This window comes from Pelodiscus sinensis, chromosome 1 (assembly GCF_052426305.1).
Source record: "Pelodiscus sinensis isolate ZL-2025 chromosome 1, ASM5242630v1, whole genome shotgun sequence".
Taxonomy (NCBI): Eukaryota; Metazoa; Chordata; order Testudines; family Trionychidae; genus Pelodiscus; species Pelodiscus sinensis.
In genome coordinates, this window is record NC_143052.1 from 201457237 (window position 1) to 201473433 (window position 16197).

General features: G+C 43.2%; 1 protein-coding gene across 1 annotated transcript in view; it reads right to left on the reverse strand.

Moving 5' to 3' along the window:
• The window catches only part of OTC (ornithine transcarbamylase), a 51950-nt gene extending 36207 nt beyond the window's left edge, over nt 1-15743 (reverse strand). Inside the window, exons 1-4 of the mRNA XM_006133937.5 lie at nt 15492-15743; nt 9965-10091; nt 2363-2501; nt 1511-1592 (exon numbers count right to left, since the gene is read on the reverse strand). Of these exons, the coding sequence (XP_006133999.1) occupies nt 1511-1592; nt 2363-2501; nt 9965-10041 (298 nt within the window). The 5' untranslated portion in view covers nt 10042-10091; nt 15492-15743. The remainder of the gene's footprint in view (nt 1-1510; nt 1593-2362; nt 2502-9964; nt 10092-15491) is intronic.
• Between the last annotated feature and the right edge of the window lie 454 nt (nt 15744-16197).

Here is a 16197-nt window from a genome sequence, read left to right on the forward strand (position 1 = left end):
CGCTGATTTGTGCAAAAAATAAGCAAATGAGACAAAGCGTGGAATATCGCTGTGCCTCATTTGCATAATTAATGAGCGGCCACTTTTGCACGAGGCTTTTGTGCAAGGGCTGTTCTGCTTTTTTTCAGGAAAAACAGCTCTTGCACAAGAGGGGGATTTTGTGCAAAACAAAGCTGTGTACACGGCTCCTTTTTGCACAAAAGCCTCTTGTGCTAAAAGTGGCCGCTCATTAATTATGCAAATGAGACAGCGATAGTCACCGCTTCACCTCATTTGCATATTTGTTTGTGCAAGAGAGGGCAATGTAGATGTAGCCATACTCTGAGGCCTTGTACTTGGAGCTTGAGTATGCAGAAGGGAAGGCCGCTGTGTGAATGGGCAGTGCTTAAACTTTTGGCGCACTTACTAGTTGTAGGGACTGTGGTGGCACATTAGGGAGCTCCCCGACCCTGCAACCCCGTTCTCAGCCAAATGTGTCTTTCTGTCAGCCAGTAGAGTAAAAATGGGTTTATTGCTTCTCCAAGATACAGCACAGTGTAGGTTTGATGTAGGCATAGGATAGGCTAACAGCCCTCATTCCCCTGGGGGGACGGGATTCACAGGCTCCTGAACCCCCTATACTGGTTTTTAGTCTCCTTCCTCCATGCTTCCCCATACTCTGACTACCCAGCTCCCAGGCCCTGCCCCCAGCCAGGTGGCCACCTCCACCTCCCTTCCTTTGTTTCTCCCTCTAGGAAGAGCCTTGTTAACTGCTCAGGCTGGGACTAGGTGTCTGAGCCAGTACACATTTGGGTGAGTCAGTGGTAATCACACATCACAGCAGAGCGAGGTGGGGACACTGGATTACAGAGCAGACAGCACACCCACTACGTCACAGGAACCTTGATGCTGCTCATTAAAAATGCTATAGTGTGCTCTGGTGTACTGCTGTTTCAAACAACAGTATGCCAAAACACACTACAGAACCTGGAGTGTACAGTAGCGGGGTCTATGTAGCGACTTAACACATGGTAGGCGTGTGAGCTGTACATTCGCATCCTGGTTTACCACACACTAAGTCTCCAGATAGACAAGCCTCAAGATTGACAACATTCATGAATAAAAAATTAGAAAGATGTTGGTTATGACAGCCTGGGCAGGATGAAATTGGTGATACTTGCTAAAATGAGTGTACGGGTAGCTAATATGGCATGAAGCTTACACCATGAAAGCCTTCTGCTTCTTATTGTTCTATTTCAGTTCTACCTTGCCTAGAGTTGACCCTGGGGAATTTTAGTGATCAAAGAGATGTGCCTGCAGTATTCATGAGGCATAATGGAACAACACACTGCTCTTACTCTCCAGGAAACTACCATTTCCCTCAGACTTGAGTTTCATCCTTGCTGCTCTGCAACCTCAGATGCCTTCTGAGTAGAAATAGCTAAGTATGTGATTAAGTCATGGTTTCATAATATGGACTAATGAACTCTGTAGAGAAAGTATTTATTACATTTTTTTGGTCTAAATTTACCTGTTTCTGTAGATAATCTTGTTCGGGTGCTTCTTTTCTCAAAAATCATGGCTAAAGATTTTCCTTGCAACAAAGGCAAATACTGAAAAACAAGAATGGAAGAGGATGTGGAAAGTGCTGCACTGGTTAATGGCTGAAGAAAATAATACAAATGGTCATTGTGTCAGTTCCAGACCCCTACCCCTCCAAAGCAGTCAAGGAAGAGTTTTTGAGAAACCCTTAAAAAATGAGGTTTACAGGTTCTTTCTAAAAAAGGTGTTTTTGTACAAAAAAACCCACGTCTAGACTGCTTGTTTTTGCACGACAGCCTCTTCCGAAAAAAGGATTGGAAGAGGATATGCAAATGAAGCATGAGAAAATGCTAATCAGTGCTTCATTTGCATTTCCTCTTTCAGAAGAGGAAAGCAGTCTAGACAAGCCCTGAGATTGGTAGGGGCAAAAAGCATCTATAGGTTTTTTTGTTTTGTTATTTTAAACAAATGAAAGAAACTTCTGACTCTTTTCTTGCTCCCACACTACATACAGAATAGTGTTCCTATTTCTGCAAATCTTTATTTCAGTGGGTAACCCAATTGAAATCATGGGGAATATCCAATAACAGGGAATTATATGACTGCTGATAACAAAGGGCACACACTTTTATAACAGCATAAATCCTCTACTTCATCCAAAGAGCAAAACTTTGCCTTTTACTGGATGGCTGATGTAAAATTTACAATATTTAAGGGTTGAAGTGATTGTTTAGAACAAGCCAGTTTAGTTGCTGATTTACATTATCTTGTAAAATAATCTTTATTTTGTGATCTGAATGACTGAACAAGCAAAGTGGATTTTAATTGAAATTTTACATACCTCTCCCTTGTACTTTATTCTTTGTTTCAAATCTGATGCTGTCCATAGCAAATACTTTATTTCTTCTGCTGTATAATTTTGTAGAGTTAGAAGGTCACGACCTTTCAGATTAACACTAGTTTGAGTTGGTTGCCCGGACCTGCACCAAAAACAGGCTCCTTGTCATATGGATTAATTGGTTATTCATGTGAAAGCTAATGTTCAAGCAGCTAAACCTCTTTCACTGCTACCATTTGATCCAGAGAAATAATTTGCGTGGCCTGTGATAATTACTTTGTGACATTTCTTCCCACACAGCCACAATACTCCCTGGTTTGCTATATTATTCACCATGGTAACCATCTCTCTTTTTATCATCAATGAACCTGATTTTGTTTCTTATAACTTCTAATATTTGTATCTGGGCTATGTAATCAAATAACCCAAATGCAGAAACCCATTCAGGGACTGGTTAAACACTTAAAGTTGCATAGTAGCTTGCTTTGCACAGGTGTGCAAAGTGTTAGGGCAAGATGGCTCCCAGAGCTCTTTTTCATAATCTCAGCTCTGGGGCACTGGCACAGGACTAGGCATATGGGTATAAATAATGTTTCATTTGTGAACCACATGCACAAATTTTCAAATTCATTTCCAGAAACTGATATTGCCAATAAGAGAATCCAGCAGCACATTGCTCAACATTTGATGAGGGGGTAGGTTTGAGGGATATTTTTGCTGGGCTTATTCCAAAACCAAATGAAATGCAATGTTCATAGTCTCCCACAGAAGTGACACTGCAAAGTTCATATTACCTTAGATGGCACATGACTTGATCAAACAGCAGAGTAAAGTCAATGTTCCTATCATTTTAAACCAATTCGTGAAGACAGAGAGCTAATTTAACCCTTTCTCTGCTAAACAGGGATCAATTATATCTGTAACTCTCTTTATTGTAACGCAACTTGTACTTCACTAGTAATGAAGTTTAGAAGGTCATAAGCAGTGTTACCTATGAGCTATGTGCTTGGGCAGTCACCCAGAAGATATTCAAATACCGCCCACCTGATTAGCAGAGTGCCCACAGCCACCCACAACAGGGAGCATGTGTTTCTACTGGTTGCACATCTGCTCATGTCTTGGTGCACATAACAAAATGTATTCCACACATGGACAGAAAAATAAGCCAAGTATGCCATTCTCATTAACTGCAGTGACTTTAATTAGATCAGAGTGGAAACTCCAAGAGGAATAAAGAAACAAATGAATTGAGTTGGTGGGATTTTATTGGAAAATATTTCCAACTTCAGTTCCTTCCTGTGTGAGCCTCAAGCCAATGCCCAGTTGTGACTGTTTCCATTTGACAAGTCTCTGAGGCCAGCTCTTTGCTAGGAAATTTCACAAAAACATTCCCAGAGGTGCTACGAGCAGTTGCGCTAAATGGGAGGACTGTGCTATATGAAACTCCGGTGACTTCTGCTGTCTTTACCATCACATCTTTTCCTATAAATTCCCTGGCATAGGCAGGACATGGAACTCTGCACGCTCAAGAGTCCAGACCTTAACACTGTGGTACCACACACAGTCACCACGGTCCTTAAATTTTCATATGCATATACTACAGCTCTCATCGTTTGTCACTTTTTCAACCCAAGAAGCAGTAATTCTCCTTGTAGCTGAAAATATTCATTGTTAACACTGCTTTATTACTGGACCCTTGAAAAATATCTGCCCCACCAGCTAAATTCTGTCCCCAGCTCCTTGAGCACCCAGGGCTTCTCTGCAGTGGAAATGATGTGATAGCTGCACAAGCAGGAGCACGATGTGGGGCGGTTGCCCTATGTGGAATAGAGCCCAGCCTATTGGCAGTCACTATATGCTTTCATACAAAGAGGTGCTGGGCTGTAGGGAGGTGCTGGCTCACCACTGGATCCACTGCTAAGATAACCTCATTCTTATCCCCATGGGCAAGGAACACTATCCCCAAAGAGTCTGCATGAATCATTAAAGATATATGCTGCAAACTTGCTCCCACTCAAGTCAATTGCACAACTCCCATGGATGTCAGTGGGTGGAGGATCAAAAGAGATTCCACTGAAGTTGGCACAGGAATTTCAATTGAAAACTCTCCTTTTTAATAAGATGTAGAGTTTACACATGGTCAGAAGCAGGCCTGCTGACAGGGAGAGAAAAGGGAGCAATTGTCCCAGGCCCTGGTGTTTCAAAAGGGCCCGGTGCTCCCAGCCACAGCTATTGCAGCAGCAGCAGTGCCTGGAGCCTGTGGTTGGCACTCCGGGCAGCTCTGAGAGCTGGGGTGGGCATGTCGTGGCCCAATAGCACTGAGGACTAGTTGATCCAGCCCCGCTCCTTCTGTCCGAAGCCCCACCCCTTTCGAGAGTATGGAGCCACCCCTCCCACATCTTGGCACAGGGCCAGTAAGGCTGTCAGCTCCCCGGTCAGAAGTGGTCAATACTATGCACTGGCATCTATGTCTGATCCTGCACACATTCTACACATTCCCACTCAACAACTGTTGACATCAGAGAGTTTTGCATATGAAATAACTGCACCATCAACCTGGGAGTTCCCCCAGCCTAAAAAAATAACTGTGACGTTTGTTTCAGGAGACATGTGTGGCATAGAGACAAGGAACAAGAGTAGTCTAGGGTGATCATATTTGCCAAAGAGAAAATGGGACACCCTGTGGGGCTAAACTTAGCCCTCCTCTCCCCTCGACCATGGGTCTGGCTTGTGCCATTCACCCAAGTCCCCCTATTCCTCCTATGTGGAGCTGGCCCAACTACCCATCCCTGCACCAAGCTGGTGTTACTGATTGCAATCCCATTTGCCCTTTCTGCACGAGGCTGGAGCTGGCATTACTGCTCACTCGAACTCTGCCCATTCCCCTCCCAGAGCCCTGCCTCCAACTCTGTGCAGGGCTGGCCTTGGCCCCCTCACATTTATCCATACCCCACTTTTTTGACAGAAGTGGGCATTTATTCCATTTGCTCCTGCCAACTGACATTGCTTAGAAAAGGGTCTATCACAGCTAAAACAGGATAGATGGTCACTTTAGAGTAGCCCATATTATTTTTGTAATCTGGCACTAATAGGTTGTAACAGGATGGAATCTTCGTAAGCATTGGCATAACTGTGCAAAGTCAGTAGTAAAACACTGACTTCCATAGGAGCAGAGTAAGGCCAATCTCGAGCACTTTTGGAAACCTCACCCATAATTATTTTACATTTGCTTAGTAACAAACATCTGTTAGTTGTATTTTAGTAGCTCTGAGCCAGGTTTACAAAAAGAGGCACCTAAAGACATTCATAGTAAAGCTGGTTGAAAATTTTCTGACAGAACACATTTCCTCCACAAAATGGTTTGTGGGAATTGAAACATTCTGTGGGATAATGCTAAATCCATTAAAACTTTCCATAGAAACCAGCCTGCCTAGTTTCCCACCAGCTCAGGCTCCCCAGTTCATTGAGCAGTTGCGTAGCTTTTTTTGAGGTTATTTTGAAATAAAGCACTATTCCAGTAAATCCCTTAACCCTTGTGGAATGAGGATTACAGGGATGCCGGAATAGTGCACCCATTATTTTGAAATATATTTCAAAATAATGGGTGCATTTAAAGATGCGGAATTGATATTTTAGAATATTTCCAGTATCCTGAAATAGCCCCGCTGTCTAGATGTAGCTGGAGTTGTCAGGCAACATAATGAGTTAGCTGCCTTAGGAGTCACCAGAAATAAGCTTACATTTCTAATATCTGGTTCTCTCAGAAGGAATTTTTTAGAATTTTCCTCTCTGGAATTTTTTTTTTCCCACTTTGCTTTGACTTGAAATATTTTTTTTTCTCCAAATCATGGTCATTTTCCACTGGGAGGGAAATTCTATTTTCTTGCCAGCTCTAGCAGTCAGTCTTGTTGTGTGATATACAAAAGCACTTAGCTCTCATGATTAGGAGATTTTGTAAATCCCACTACATGCCTAACCATATATGTAGATGCCTAAATCCCTTTGGAAATCTGGATCTTTGAAGTTCACAAAGTTTATTAAACTAATATATTCTAATTTTTGAATCTAGATATATCTACATAAATATATGTAGTGTTATCCTTAGCAGAAGATTTCTGAAGGGGTGGGTTTTGTGGGTTTTCTAAGTCTATTTATACATTCACCTAGCAAAATTTAAAAGTAAAATACAATAAAAATATAGCAATAAAATAAAATTTCAACTAAGAAAATCACCCAAAGCCCTCAACGTTATTGTTGGAACCAATACAGGTATGATATAGGCAGCAAAATTATTTACTTGCATTTGTATTCAAGTACTCAAGTTGATTTTAGAAGATACACACTGACATACACCTGAGTGCTGAAGGGCAAATATGAGCCTTCGTATATTTTGGGTAGTTTTCACAGCCTCATGAAAAATAATATAGTAAGGCAGACTAAATAAAATTAAATGTGATTCCACGTCTAACTTCCATCAATATATCCTGCAACGAAACTTTATTTCTTAATTGTTTCCATTTTTTTAGATTAGGGCAGAGGAAGCAGGACAGTGAGCTACCATAACTGAAATATAAAGATTTGACTTTTTTTGTCTGGATACCTTTAGGGAGCAATGGAAATATTCAGATGTTAGACTCCAGATTTTTAGCAGATCATCTGAAGCCTAATGTTAAATGTCTCCCAGATTTGGGGCCCATGCATTAGTTCTATGTCTGCATCTCTGCAACCTCTTGCTGATAAGTCACTCCACTCTCCCTCACTGAGTTGTCACTAATATTTTATTGTTTCTATCCCTGAAATAATTTCAGTCTAATTCTCTATAACCTCTACTGCTCTTCAAAATGTATTAGCTATGGTCTTCAGCAATTAGTTCCTTTTAGGGCTACCAATGTATTTTTCAAATGAAGCATAACTGACCGAATAAATAGTACTGGCAATTAGTATACAGGGAAGCAAAAGTAAAATATAACATGAAAAATCATAAGCTAAATAGTTTTCCTCTTTTTTGAATGGGAATGGCAATTTCCTTAAGATTACTGACTTCCTGGAGCCCTAAACCCTCATTTGCTTAGCTGGCAGTGATGAACACTTATGGTGATATCTTAAGACAGTAATTGTTATGTTAATATAATCTCCTTTATAATCTGATTTATGGCTAAAAAAGGGAGTCTATAAAAATAGCATAGGGAGCCCAATTGAGTTAGGCAGCCACATCTGAGAAAGGAGAGCCACTGTAATTATTTCACCATAATGACTTCTATAGCAAGTTTACTAACAAAAGCAAGATTTTGCTAGTCACCAGCAACACAAATTCAAAGCTGGGCTACTAGGGCACATATACAGAACAGGACTAAAGCTGAAATAAGCTATGTCAATTGCGTAGCTTAAGTCAAAATAGCTTATTTTGGCTTTTGTTGCTGTCTACACAGCAGGAAGTCAAAGGAAGAACACTCTTCCTCCGACTTCCCTTTCTCCTTGTGAAATGACGGTTACAGGAGTCACAGTAAGAAGTCCTCCAGCTCGACATTATGTCGAAATAACTGCTTATAGTGTTGCTGTGGACTATGTTATTTCAGAATACAGGCAGTCCCCGAGTTACGCGGATCCGACTTATGTCGGATCCGCAGTTACGAACAGGGCTTTTCTCGCCCCGGAGGACGGGAATGGCGGGACGCCCAGATGAGCCGTGGTCCCGCCACCCACGTTCTCCGGGGCGAGTAAAGCTGCTCCCCGTCTCCCTGGTCTGCTGGTCAGACCAGGGAGACGGGGAGCAAAGCCGCGGAGGACGCCCGCAGCGGGACAGCCCAGGCGCGCCGCAGACCAGACCAGCAGACCAGCAGACCAGGTAGACGGGGAGCAAAGCCTCGGAGGCCGCCCGCAGCGGGACAGCCGCGGCACTCCTGGGCTGTCCCGCTGCAGGCGTCCTCCGCGGCTTTGCTCCTCGTCTCCCTGGTCTGACCAGCAGACCAGGGAGACGGGGAGCAAAGCCTCGGAGGCCACCCACAGCGGGACAACCATGGCGCGCCTGGGCTGTCCCGCTGCGGGCGTCCTCCGCGTCTTTGCTCTGCGTCTCCCTGGTCTGCTGGGGGGGAGGCGCAGCTAGTGCCCCCTCTCCTCCAGCAGACCAGGCTTTTCTGCCCACGACGCCTGGGGTAGAGCAGCTGGGGCGCTGCTGGGTTGGTCCCGCAGCGCCGCTCCTCGGCGCTACTGGACCAACCGGCAGCACCCTAGCTGCTCTGCCCCAGGAGTCCTGATTCAGCCTCTGCTGGTCAGTTTCAGCAGCGGCTGAATCAGGATGCCTGGGGCAGAGCAGCTGGGGTGCTGCTGGGTTTGTTCCAGTAGCGCCGAGGAGCGGCGCTACTGGAGCAACCCAGCAGCACCCCAGCTGCTCTGCCCCAGGCGTCCCCAAGTCAGCCGCTGCTGCAACTGACCAGCAGCTGACTACAGTAAGCCCGAGGCAGAGTTGCTCTGCCCCGGGCTTCCTGGAATCAGCCGCTGATCAGTTTCAGCAGCAGCTGACTTGGGGACGCCTGAGGTTCTTAAGTTGAATCTGTATGTAAGTCAGAACTGGCATCCAGATTCAGCCGCTGTTGAAACTGGACGCCAGTTCCGACTTACATACAGATTCAACTTAAGAACAAACCTACAGTCCCTGTCTTGTACGTAACCCGGGGACTGCCTGTAACGTCAGTGCAGACGTACCCCTACAGGGCTTTCTTATATGTCGATGAATAAATCAGAAAACTCAGAAAACATTTTCAAACTGGTCCAAAGGAGAAAAAAGACAAATGGAAATGGCTTTTATGGTTTAATAGGGTCTGTCGGTTTGTAACCCTTGCATACAGTTTTTGAACACTTAAAACTTGTTATATCCTGTTCCCATCAGAATCAATGACAAAGGGCTCAAAAAGTTCAGTGATTCGCAATCAAGTCCAAAGTCTCTAATGTTAACTTGTTCCTCAAGTTGTGACAGTAATTGAAAACCGTGTAATTAAATATTGTCATAGATGTATTTTTCAGAGGCCCACCCGAGGTGCCAAATCTACACTGCTGAAACAATTACAGCAAAGTGCTCCTCTCAGATCTCCATGGTTAATCTTGACCCTGATATTATGCTTTTCCTGCATGCATGGATTATATGGAGAGAGAGATCACTAGAGCTGAGATTCATCATGAAACTGTGAAAGGAGAATTTCCCCCTTCAAATATTTGATCAAAATACTTGTCTGTAGAAATTACAGCCTCTTACATTATATTCAGGTATATGATTGGATGTTTATGATACATGATGATGATACCTTCAGCATTGAAAGATTAATTGAATTTAAGAAAAAACCCAAATTTTTTGAAGTATGCTGCTAGCCATTTGCAAAGAATGCAACACGATTCCATGAAGACTAAAATTGAAGGGCTAAAACACCTCCAGTCTCACATGCAATTACAGTCTGCTGCCTGAAAACAAAGAGCAAAACAGCTCTAAGAACACTAAAGGAGGCCTTTTAGCTGAGATGAGACACTGATCTCTCTACAGAACTCATTACTTTAGTTTCCAGGTTTATGATTCAGTGTTGCTAACTGAAGGACAATTCTAAATGATACACTTACCGAAAATGTTGCACCAGTTGCTTGCTGCTCTTTCTTAAAGTTGCAGCAGTGAGCAGGTTCCGCAAATTAAAGAGCATTTTCTTTTAGAATGAAAGTTGACTTATTCCTGGGAGCAAAGTCAACTAACCTGAAATTACAGGAAGCAGAAAATGCCTTATGTTTCAGGGAGAGAACAAAGGTAGTATCATGATGAGGCAACCTTATCTTGCATTTTCCTAGTTGTGAAATTTCAGCCAGCTCAGAGCTGACGTTGAATCCCCCCCAACTCAAATTCTACAGACAGACATTTCTCACAAGGTCAGTTGCACAGCTCATTGTGCATTTGTTTCAGGCAGCATCACATTATAGTGTATCAATGTAATTACTTAACAATGCCATCCTGTTAGTATTTGTACATAAGAGTAGTACAGAAGATAAAACTAAGAAGAATGAAAAATAGCTAAATTTATTTTGAAATGTTCTAAAATTGTTTGCCTTTCAGGGTAAACTTTCAGATTATGCCATGGTACTCTACATGCAAGATTGTCAATGAGGCTAAATAGTTTAATCATTTTGTTTACCTCTGGAAGTTTACACCTTCATCTTAAGCTGTTTGAAATACTTGGTTAGGGTGATCTTATTTTGCAAAGGGTAAACAGGACACTAGCCCATCCCATGCACAGGGTGAGTCCAACCCACTAACCTGAGCCCTACCCGCTGTCCCTGCTCCTCCACCCAGAAGGCTGGGGCATGGTCACTTCTCACTAAAGCCTAGCCTGCATCCTATCTGAGTCCTGCCTCCTCCCTGCATGGGGCTAGCATTTTTTCAAAAAAACTTCACCTGCGTCTAGACTGCAGCCGCGTTCTTTCGAAATTAAATCGAAAGAACACGGCTTTTCTTTTGATGGCGGTAAACCTAATTTCACGATGAAGAACGCCTTTTTTCGAAAATGCTCTTTCGAAAAAAGGCGTTCTTGAATGCAAACAGGGGTTTTTCGAAAGAGAGCATCCAGACTGTCTGGGTGCTCTCTTTCGAAAAAGCGGCTTGCTTTTTCGAAAGTTCCGCTTGCAGTCTAGACGCTCTTTTTCGAAAGAGGCTTTTTTGAAAGTATCTTTCGAAAAAGCCTCTTTCGAAAGAAGCTTGCAGTCTAGACATAGTCTCAATGCTAACTGTTCTTCTGCTTAGGCAGGCTGGACAACTGCTCCCTCGAGGGCATTGCTAGTATTATCTCATGCCTCATCAAAAAGAGTTGTAATTGTCCTACTTTTCAGCCTGCTTGCCCAGAAAACAAGGGCTAGCCCTGAGACTGTTTTAACAAGGCTTTCTTTTATTCATTCAGCCTTTGAACCAAATTATTTTATCTTAATGTTATAAATGTCCTTCCTTTCATAAATTGTAGTTGGCACCTGGCTCTTTACTTTGCTAAATAAGTCACATTGAAAAATAATTTGTGTTAATTTATTTGCTTAGTTGAACCTTTGATTGCTTTTTCTCATTTCACCAATGCAACCCATATCTTCTTTTTAATCAAGAAATTCCCCATCCTAAAAATATTCAAAATGTTATGAGATGCTGGATGTTTCATTAGATGAGAAAATCAAGTGTCTTTTGAGGATATTAATAGTGTTCCTTCTAAAAAAAAGTGGAGGGAGGGAGGGAGGGAGAGAGAGAGAGGAAACTATTTTCCTTATTCTAATAATTCTATTTCAGGGATTTGGAGGAAGACTTTTTCTTTGATTCTGTACCATGACAGTCATGGAACAGTTCTGTAATAACTTATAAATACTGCATGTTGGCCTGGCTATTGAAATATTTATTTATATGAATAGATTGGTTCAGTTTATTGTGCGCTGTATGGAAAAACAAGCAGAAAGGAAAAAAGAATGATTCATGATAAGCCACCCCTCAGCAAACATTTGAAAAGTAAAAGGCAATTCCTGGTTTCTTAGCTTTAAAGACTTTAGCTCTCCCCAGCCAACCTGGAAAAGTATGTTTGTTCTGAAGGACCAAAGTCCAGGAATTCAGAAGAAAAAAAGAACTCTGGCATTGTACAAAGGATCTCTCTCTCTCAAGAGGGAAGGAGTTGTTCAGGGGACCAAAGTAGGGTGCAGGCACCTACAAGGTTCCCTGCAGAAGTTAGGCTTTTCTAGGTTACCATCCTGGCTAGCAGGGATTTAGGTAAAGACAAACCTTATTTTTCACTATTTGATCTGAGGAAGTGGGTCTGGCCCATGAAAGCTCATCATCTAATAAACCATCTTGTTAGTCTTTAAAGTGCTACATAGTCCTGTATTTTGTTTCAGCTACACCAGACTAACACGGCTACATTTCTATCCTTGTTTTTCAACTGTGCTTGCTCAGGTGGCAAACCCCACTGGATTTGTTTAGCACAGAGCAGAGGCTAAGAGTGGGAGAATGATAGAATCCCATCTGGGAAAGGTAAAAGGCATAAGATCTGGCAACCGAAGAAGAGTATGTAGAGACCAAGGAGGGGAAAGAGGTGCTCCTCGCACTGCAACTGACAACATCCACAACTTCAGGAAGCAGATATCTAGATTTAGCAGAGACAATTCTCCCCTCACAGCTTTGACTTCAGTGATGTTACTCTTTATTTACGCTGGTGTTAGAGGCAGAGAATCAGGTCAAGTGATTCCAGAAGATGACTGTGATAGATTTCTGAAATGCAATATTTTATTATCCACAGATTACACTACCCTCTTTGCAGTCACGTTACTCAAAATGTCTTCTACAAAGACATGGCTACATTATATCTCTGGTTCTGGGAATGTTCTATTATTTATATATTCTGGACTCAAATCCACAAATGTTATTTAGACATAGACTGAATTCTGGTTATTTTAGTCCTTTATTATGCTCTAGACTACTCTGTTGTGCTCTAATGGGGCAGAGTAGTCCCAAAGTTCTGGAGGATTGCTCCTAACAGCAGAATTCTTAGGTATCTCAGAATCATCACAGAAGCTTCTAGGCCATGCCATTTCTAGCCACCAATTCAGGGAGTGCAGCTGGGGGAATAGAGGCCTGGCCAGGACATCGGGAGTGGCAAACTTTACAGCAGTTCTGAGATGGATCCAATTTATATTGAGGTCTACACTGGTGGTCTGATGACCCTAGAATTAGATGTGAACCCAGAGGATTACTGTCCCCCCTCTGCTTGGCACTGCTGGGTGCTATTTAGCAACAGCTTAAGATCTGGTCTTAGGTGCCAGAAACACTACAGCTAAGGAAACATTTCAGTATACAGACTTGGAGGCTGAGACTTGTCAAGAGAAGTAACATTGACTAATACAATGATAACTTAATTAGACATAGAGTGACATGCAGGAGGTTGGCATCAATAGAGAATGTCTCTTCTTTAAGCTGGAGCTATATGTAAAAGTAGCTCAGCTGCTGTCAAAAGTCAGGGAGCATGGAAAAGTGCAAGATAGTCTCACCGACTGCTCCTCCTTCTCCTCACTTGTTGACTTCTTGGTATAAGTAATCTTGTTACAAGAAAACTGCTAATTCTACAGCAGCAGTCATTTCATGTCCGGGGGAAGTTGATGGCTAAAGAATGTGAGCATGGCTGTGACAGTGTTCGGAGAAGCTTTGGATACACATGAAGATGGGGCTATTTAATTGAAACCAAAAGTGGGAGAGAGTACAGGCAGTCCCTGGGTTACGTACAAGATAGGGACTGTAGGTTTGTTCTTAAGTTGAATCTGTATGTAAGTCGGAACTGGCATCCAGATTCAGCCGCTGCTGAAACTGACCGCCAGTTCTGACTTACATATAGATTCAACTTAAGAACCCCAAGCTTCCCAAGTCAGCTGCTGCTGAAACTGATCAGCAGCTGATTCCAGGAAGCCTGGGGCAGAGCAACTCTGCCTCGGGCTTCCTGTAGTCAGCGCTGGTCAGTTTCAGCAGAGGCTGACTTGGGGATGCCTGAGGCAGAGCAGCTGGGGTGCTGCTGGGTTGCTCCAGTAGCGCCGCTCCTCGGCGCTACTGGACCAACCCAGCAGCACCCCAGCTGCTCTGCCCCAGGCGTCCTGATTCAGCCACTGCTGAAACTGACCAGCAGCGGCTGAATCAGGACCTGGGGCAGAGCAGCTGGGGTGCTGCCGGGTTGGTCCAGTAGTGCCCAGAGCGGCGCTGCAGGACCAATCGGCAGCGCCCCAGCTGCTCTGCTCCGCTCCAGGGTCCAAAACAAAAGCCTGGTCTGCTGGGGGGGGGGGCACACTAGCCGCACCCCCGCCCCCCCCCAGCAGACCAGGGACACGGGGAGCGGTGCCGTGCCTCTGAGGCTTTGCTCTGGCAAAACCTTAGAGGCGCGGGACCCCTCGCGGCTGCGGCTTCAGTCCCGGTGCCTGTGGTCTGCTGGGGACGGTCCCCAGCAGACCACAGGCACCGGGACTGAAGCGGCAGCAGCGGCGGGTTCCCGCGCTTCTGAGGCTTTGCTCTGGCAAAGCCTCAGAAGCGCGGGAACCCGCCCGGTGCCCCTGGTCTGCTGGAGACGGTCTCCAGCAGACCAGGGGCACCGGAGCAGCTTACGAACGGGGCTCTCTCGCCCCGGAGATCGCAGGTAGCAATCCTCTACCTCGACCTCCGGGGAGAGAAAGCCCCGTTCGTAAGTGCGGATCCGACATAAGTCGGATCCGTGTAAGTCAGGGACTGCCTGTATTTGTTAAAATACAAGCATGAAAAAATGGTCATAGCCCATTCCACTATAAGTAGTCTCTGTAGTACCTTTTCTGCATACCTGTCAGTTTGTTTCCATTCAGCTTTTAGTGTTGCTGAGATTGAAAATTGACATCTCAAAAGTTGGAAAATTACACCTTTCTCACTTAATGTACAAGCTTAATATTTGAGAATAACAAGAATATAAGGCTTCAGATTAGCAATCTGACTAGTTTGGAAACACGTTATATAAAATACGAGCTCAGAACCAATAGGCAAAACTAAAATGCATGCTTAGTTTAGTGTTAGTAAATGGAGACATGCTTGGTTAGTGTTAGTAAATGGTGTTGAACTAGCAATTTATTATGATTTGATAATACTTTTCTCTCATTTTTCACAAGGATGGAAAAACTGTCAAGGGTGCAAAGCAGTGGAGAATTATGCCTACTTGTTCCAAACTAAGCACTTGGCCCTGCAAACACTTGTATGTGCATGAGTACCTATTGACTTCAAAGAGATTACTTGCATGCTTAAAGAAGTTAAGCACATGTGTAACTTTGAAAAACTGCATTTATGGTTGTGAAAAATACTTATGAAAACCACAACCATTGAAATCTGAAAAAATTGTGAAATGCCAACAGAGGAGACTGGGAGGGAAGCATCCCTTAAATGTGACTAAAGCCTGTCCTTATTTATGTCTGAGCAAAACCTTCACATGTGTGAAATTTCAAATACAGAAATTTTCTGACAAAGAAGATTAAATGAAGATCAAATGATTTTACAAAACTGTGCAATTGTACATATGTGAAAACTGCTAAATTGCAAATGTCTTTCAAAAAGCAACTTATGACAGCCCATACATTTTGCACTTACTTTTTTTGAAAGATTGTGAAAAACTGTTGGCTATTTTCACCCAGGCTTCCCAGCTTCAAACTCTAAACTGTTCCTCCAGTATCAGGCCTTGGTGAATTGGGCCAAGTCTTGCAAGGCTGGCAACTGTATCCTGTCTTTTTTTTCAGGAAGCCCTCTTAATGGTTTTTATAAAATGAAAGCTGGTAAATGTCATTAGTCCATATGGTTATAGAGAAATGATGCAATGATGTCTGCGTACACCTCCAGAAATATTCAGACACTAGCTATGAGAGTTATAAATGGCCCCATTAATCTAAATGTAGTATCAACTCAGATGCTCATGCTTGAAGATGTAAATGTCAACAGGCTTAACTCTTCCAGTGCTGTCAAAGCATATAAGAAAGGAGAGGAAGGATCATATTATAAATATACTATCCCTTAGTTTGATGCCACAAATGGTAGGTAGGATTGCCAGGTGTCCAGTTTTGAACCAGACCGTCCAGTATTTGAGCTTTCTGTTGGGGAAACAGATTGAGAAAATATAAATGTCCGGTATTTTCTAAATAAGATGTAATATAGATTGTGATGTAATGTCAAGCGTGTCCAGTATTTTTGTTGAAACCGTCTGGCAATCCTAATGGTAGGTGTATGAAAGAATAACATAGCTTTTTTACCCCAGTCTAACCAGATGTGAAAAAAGCCATATGGAAAGGATAAAATCAAGGAG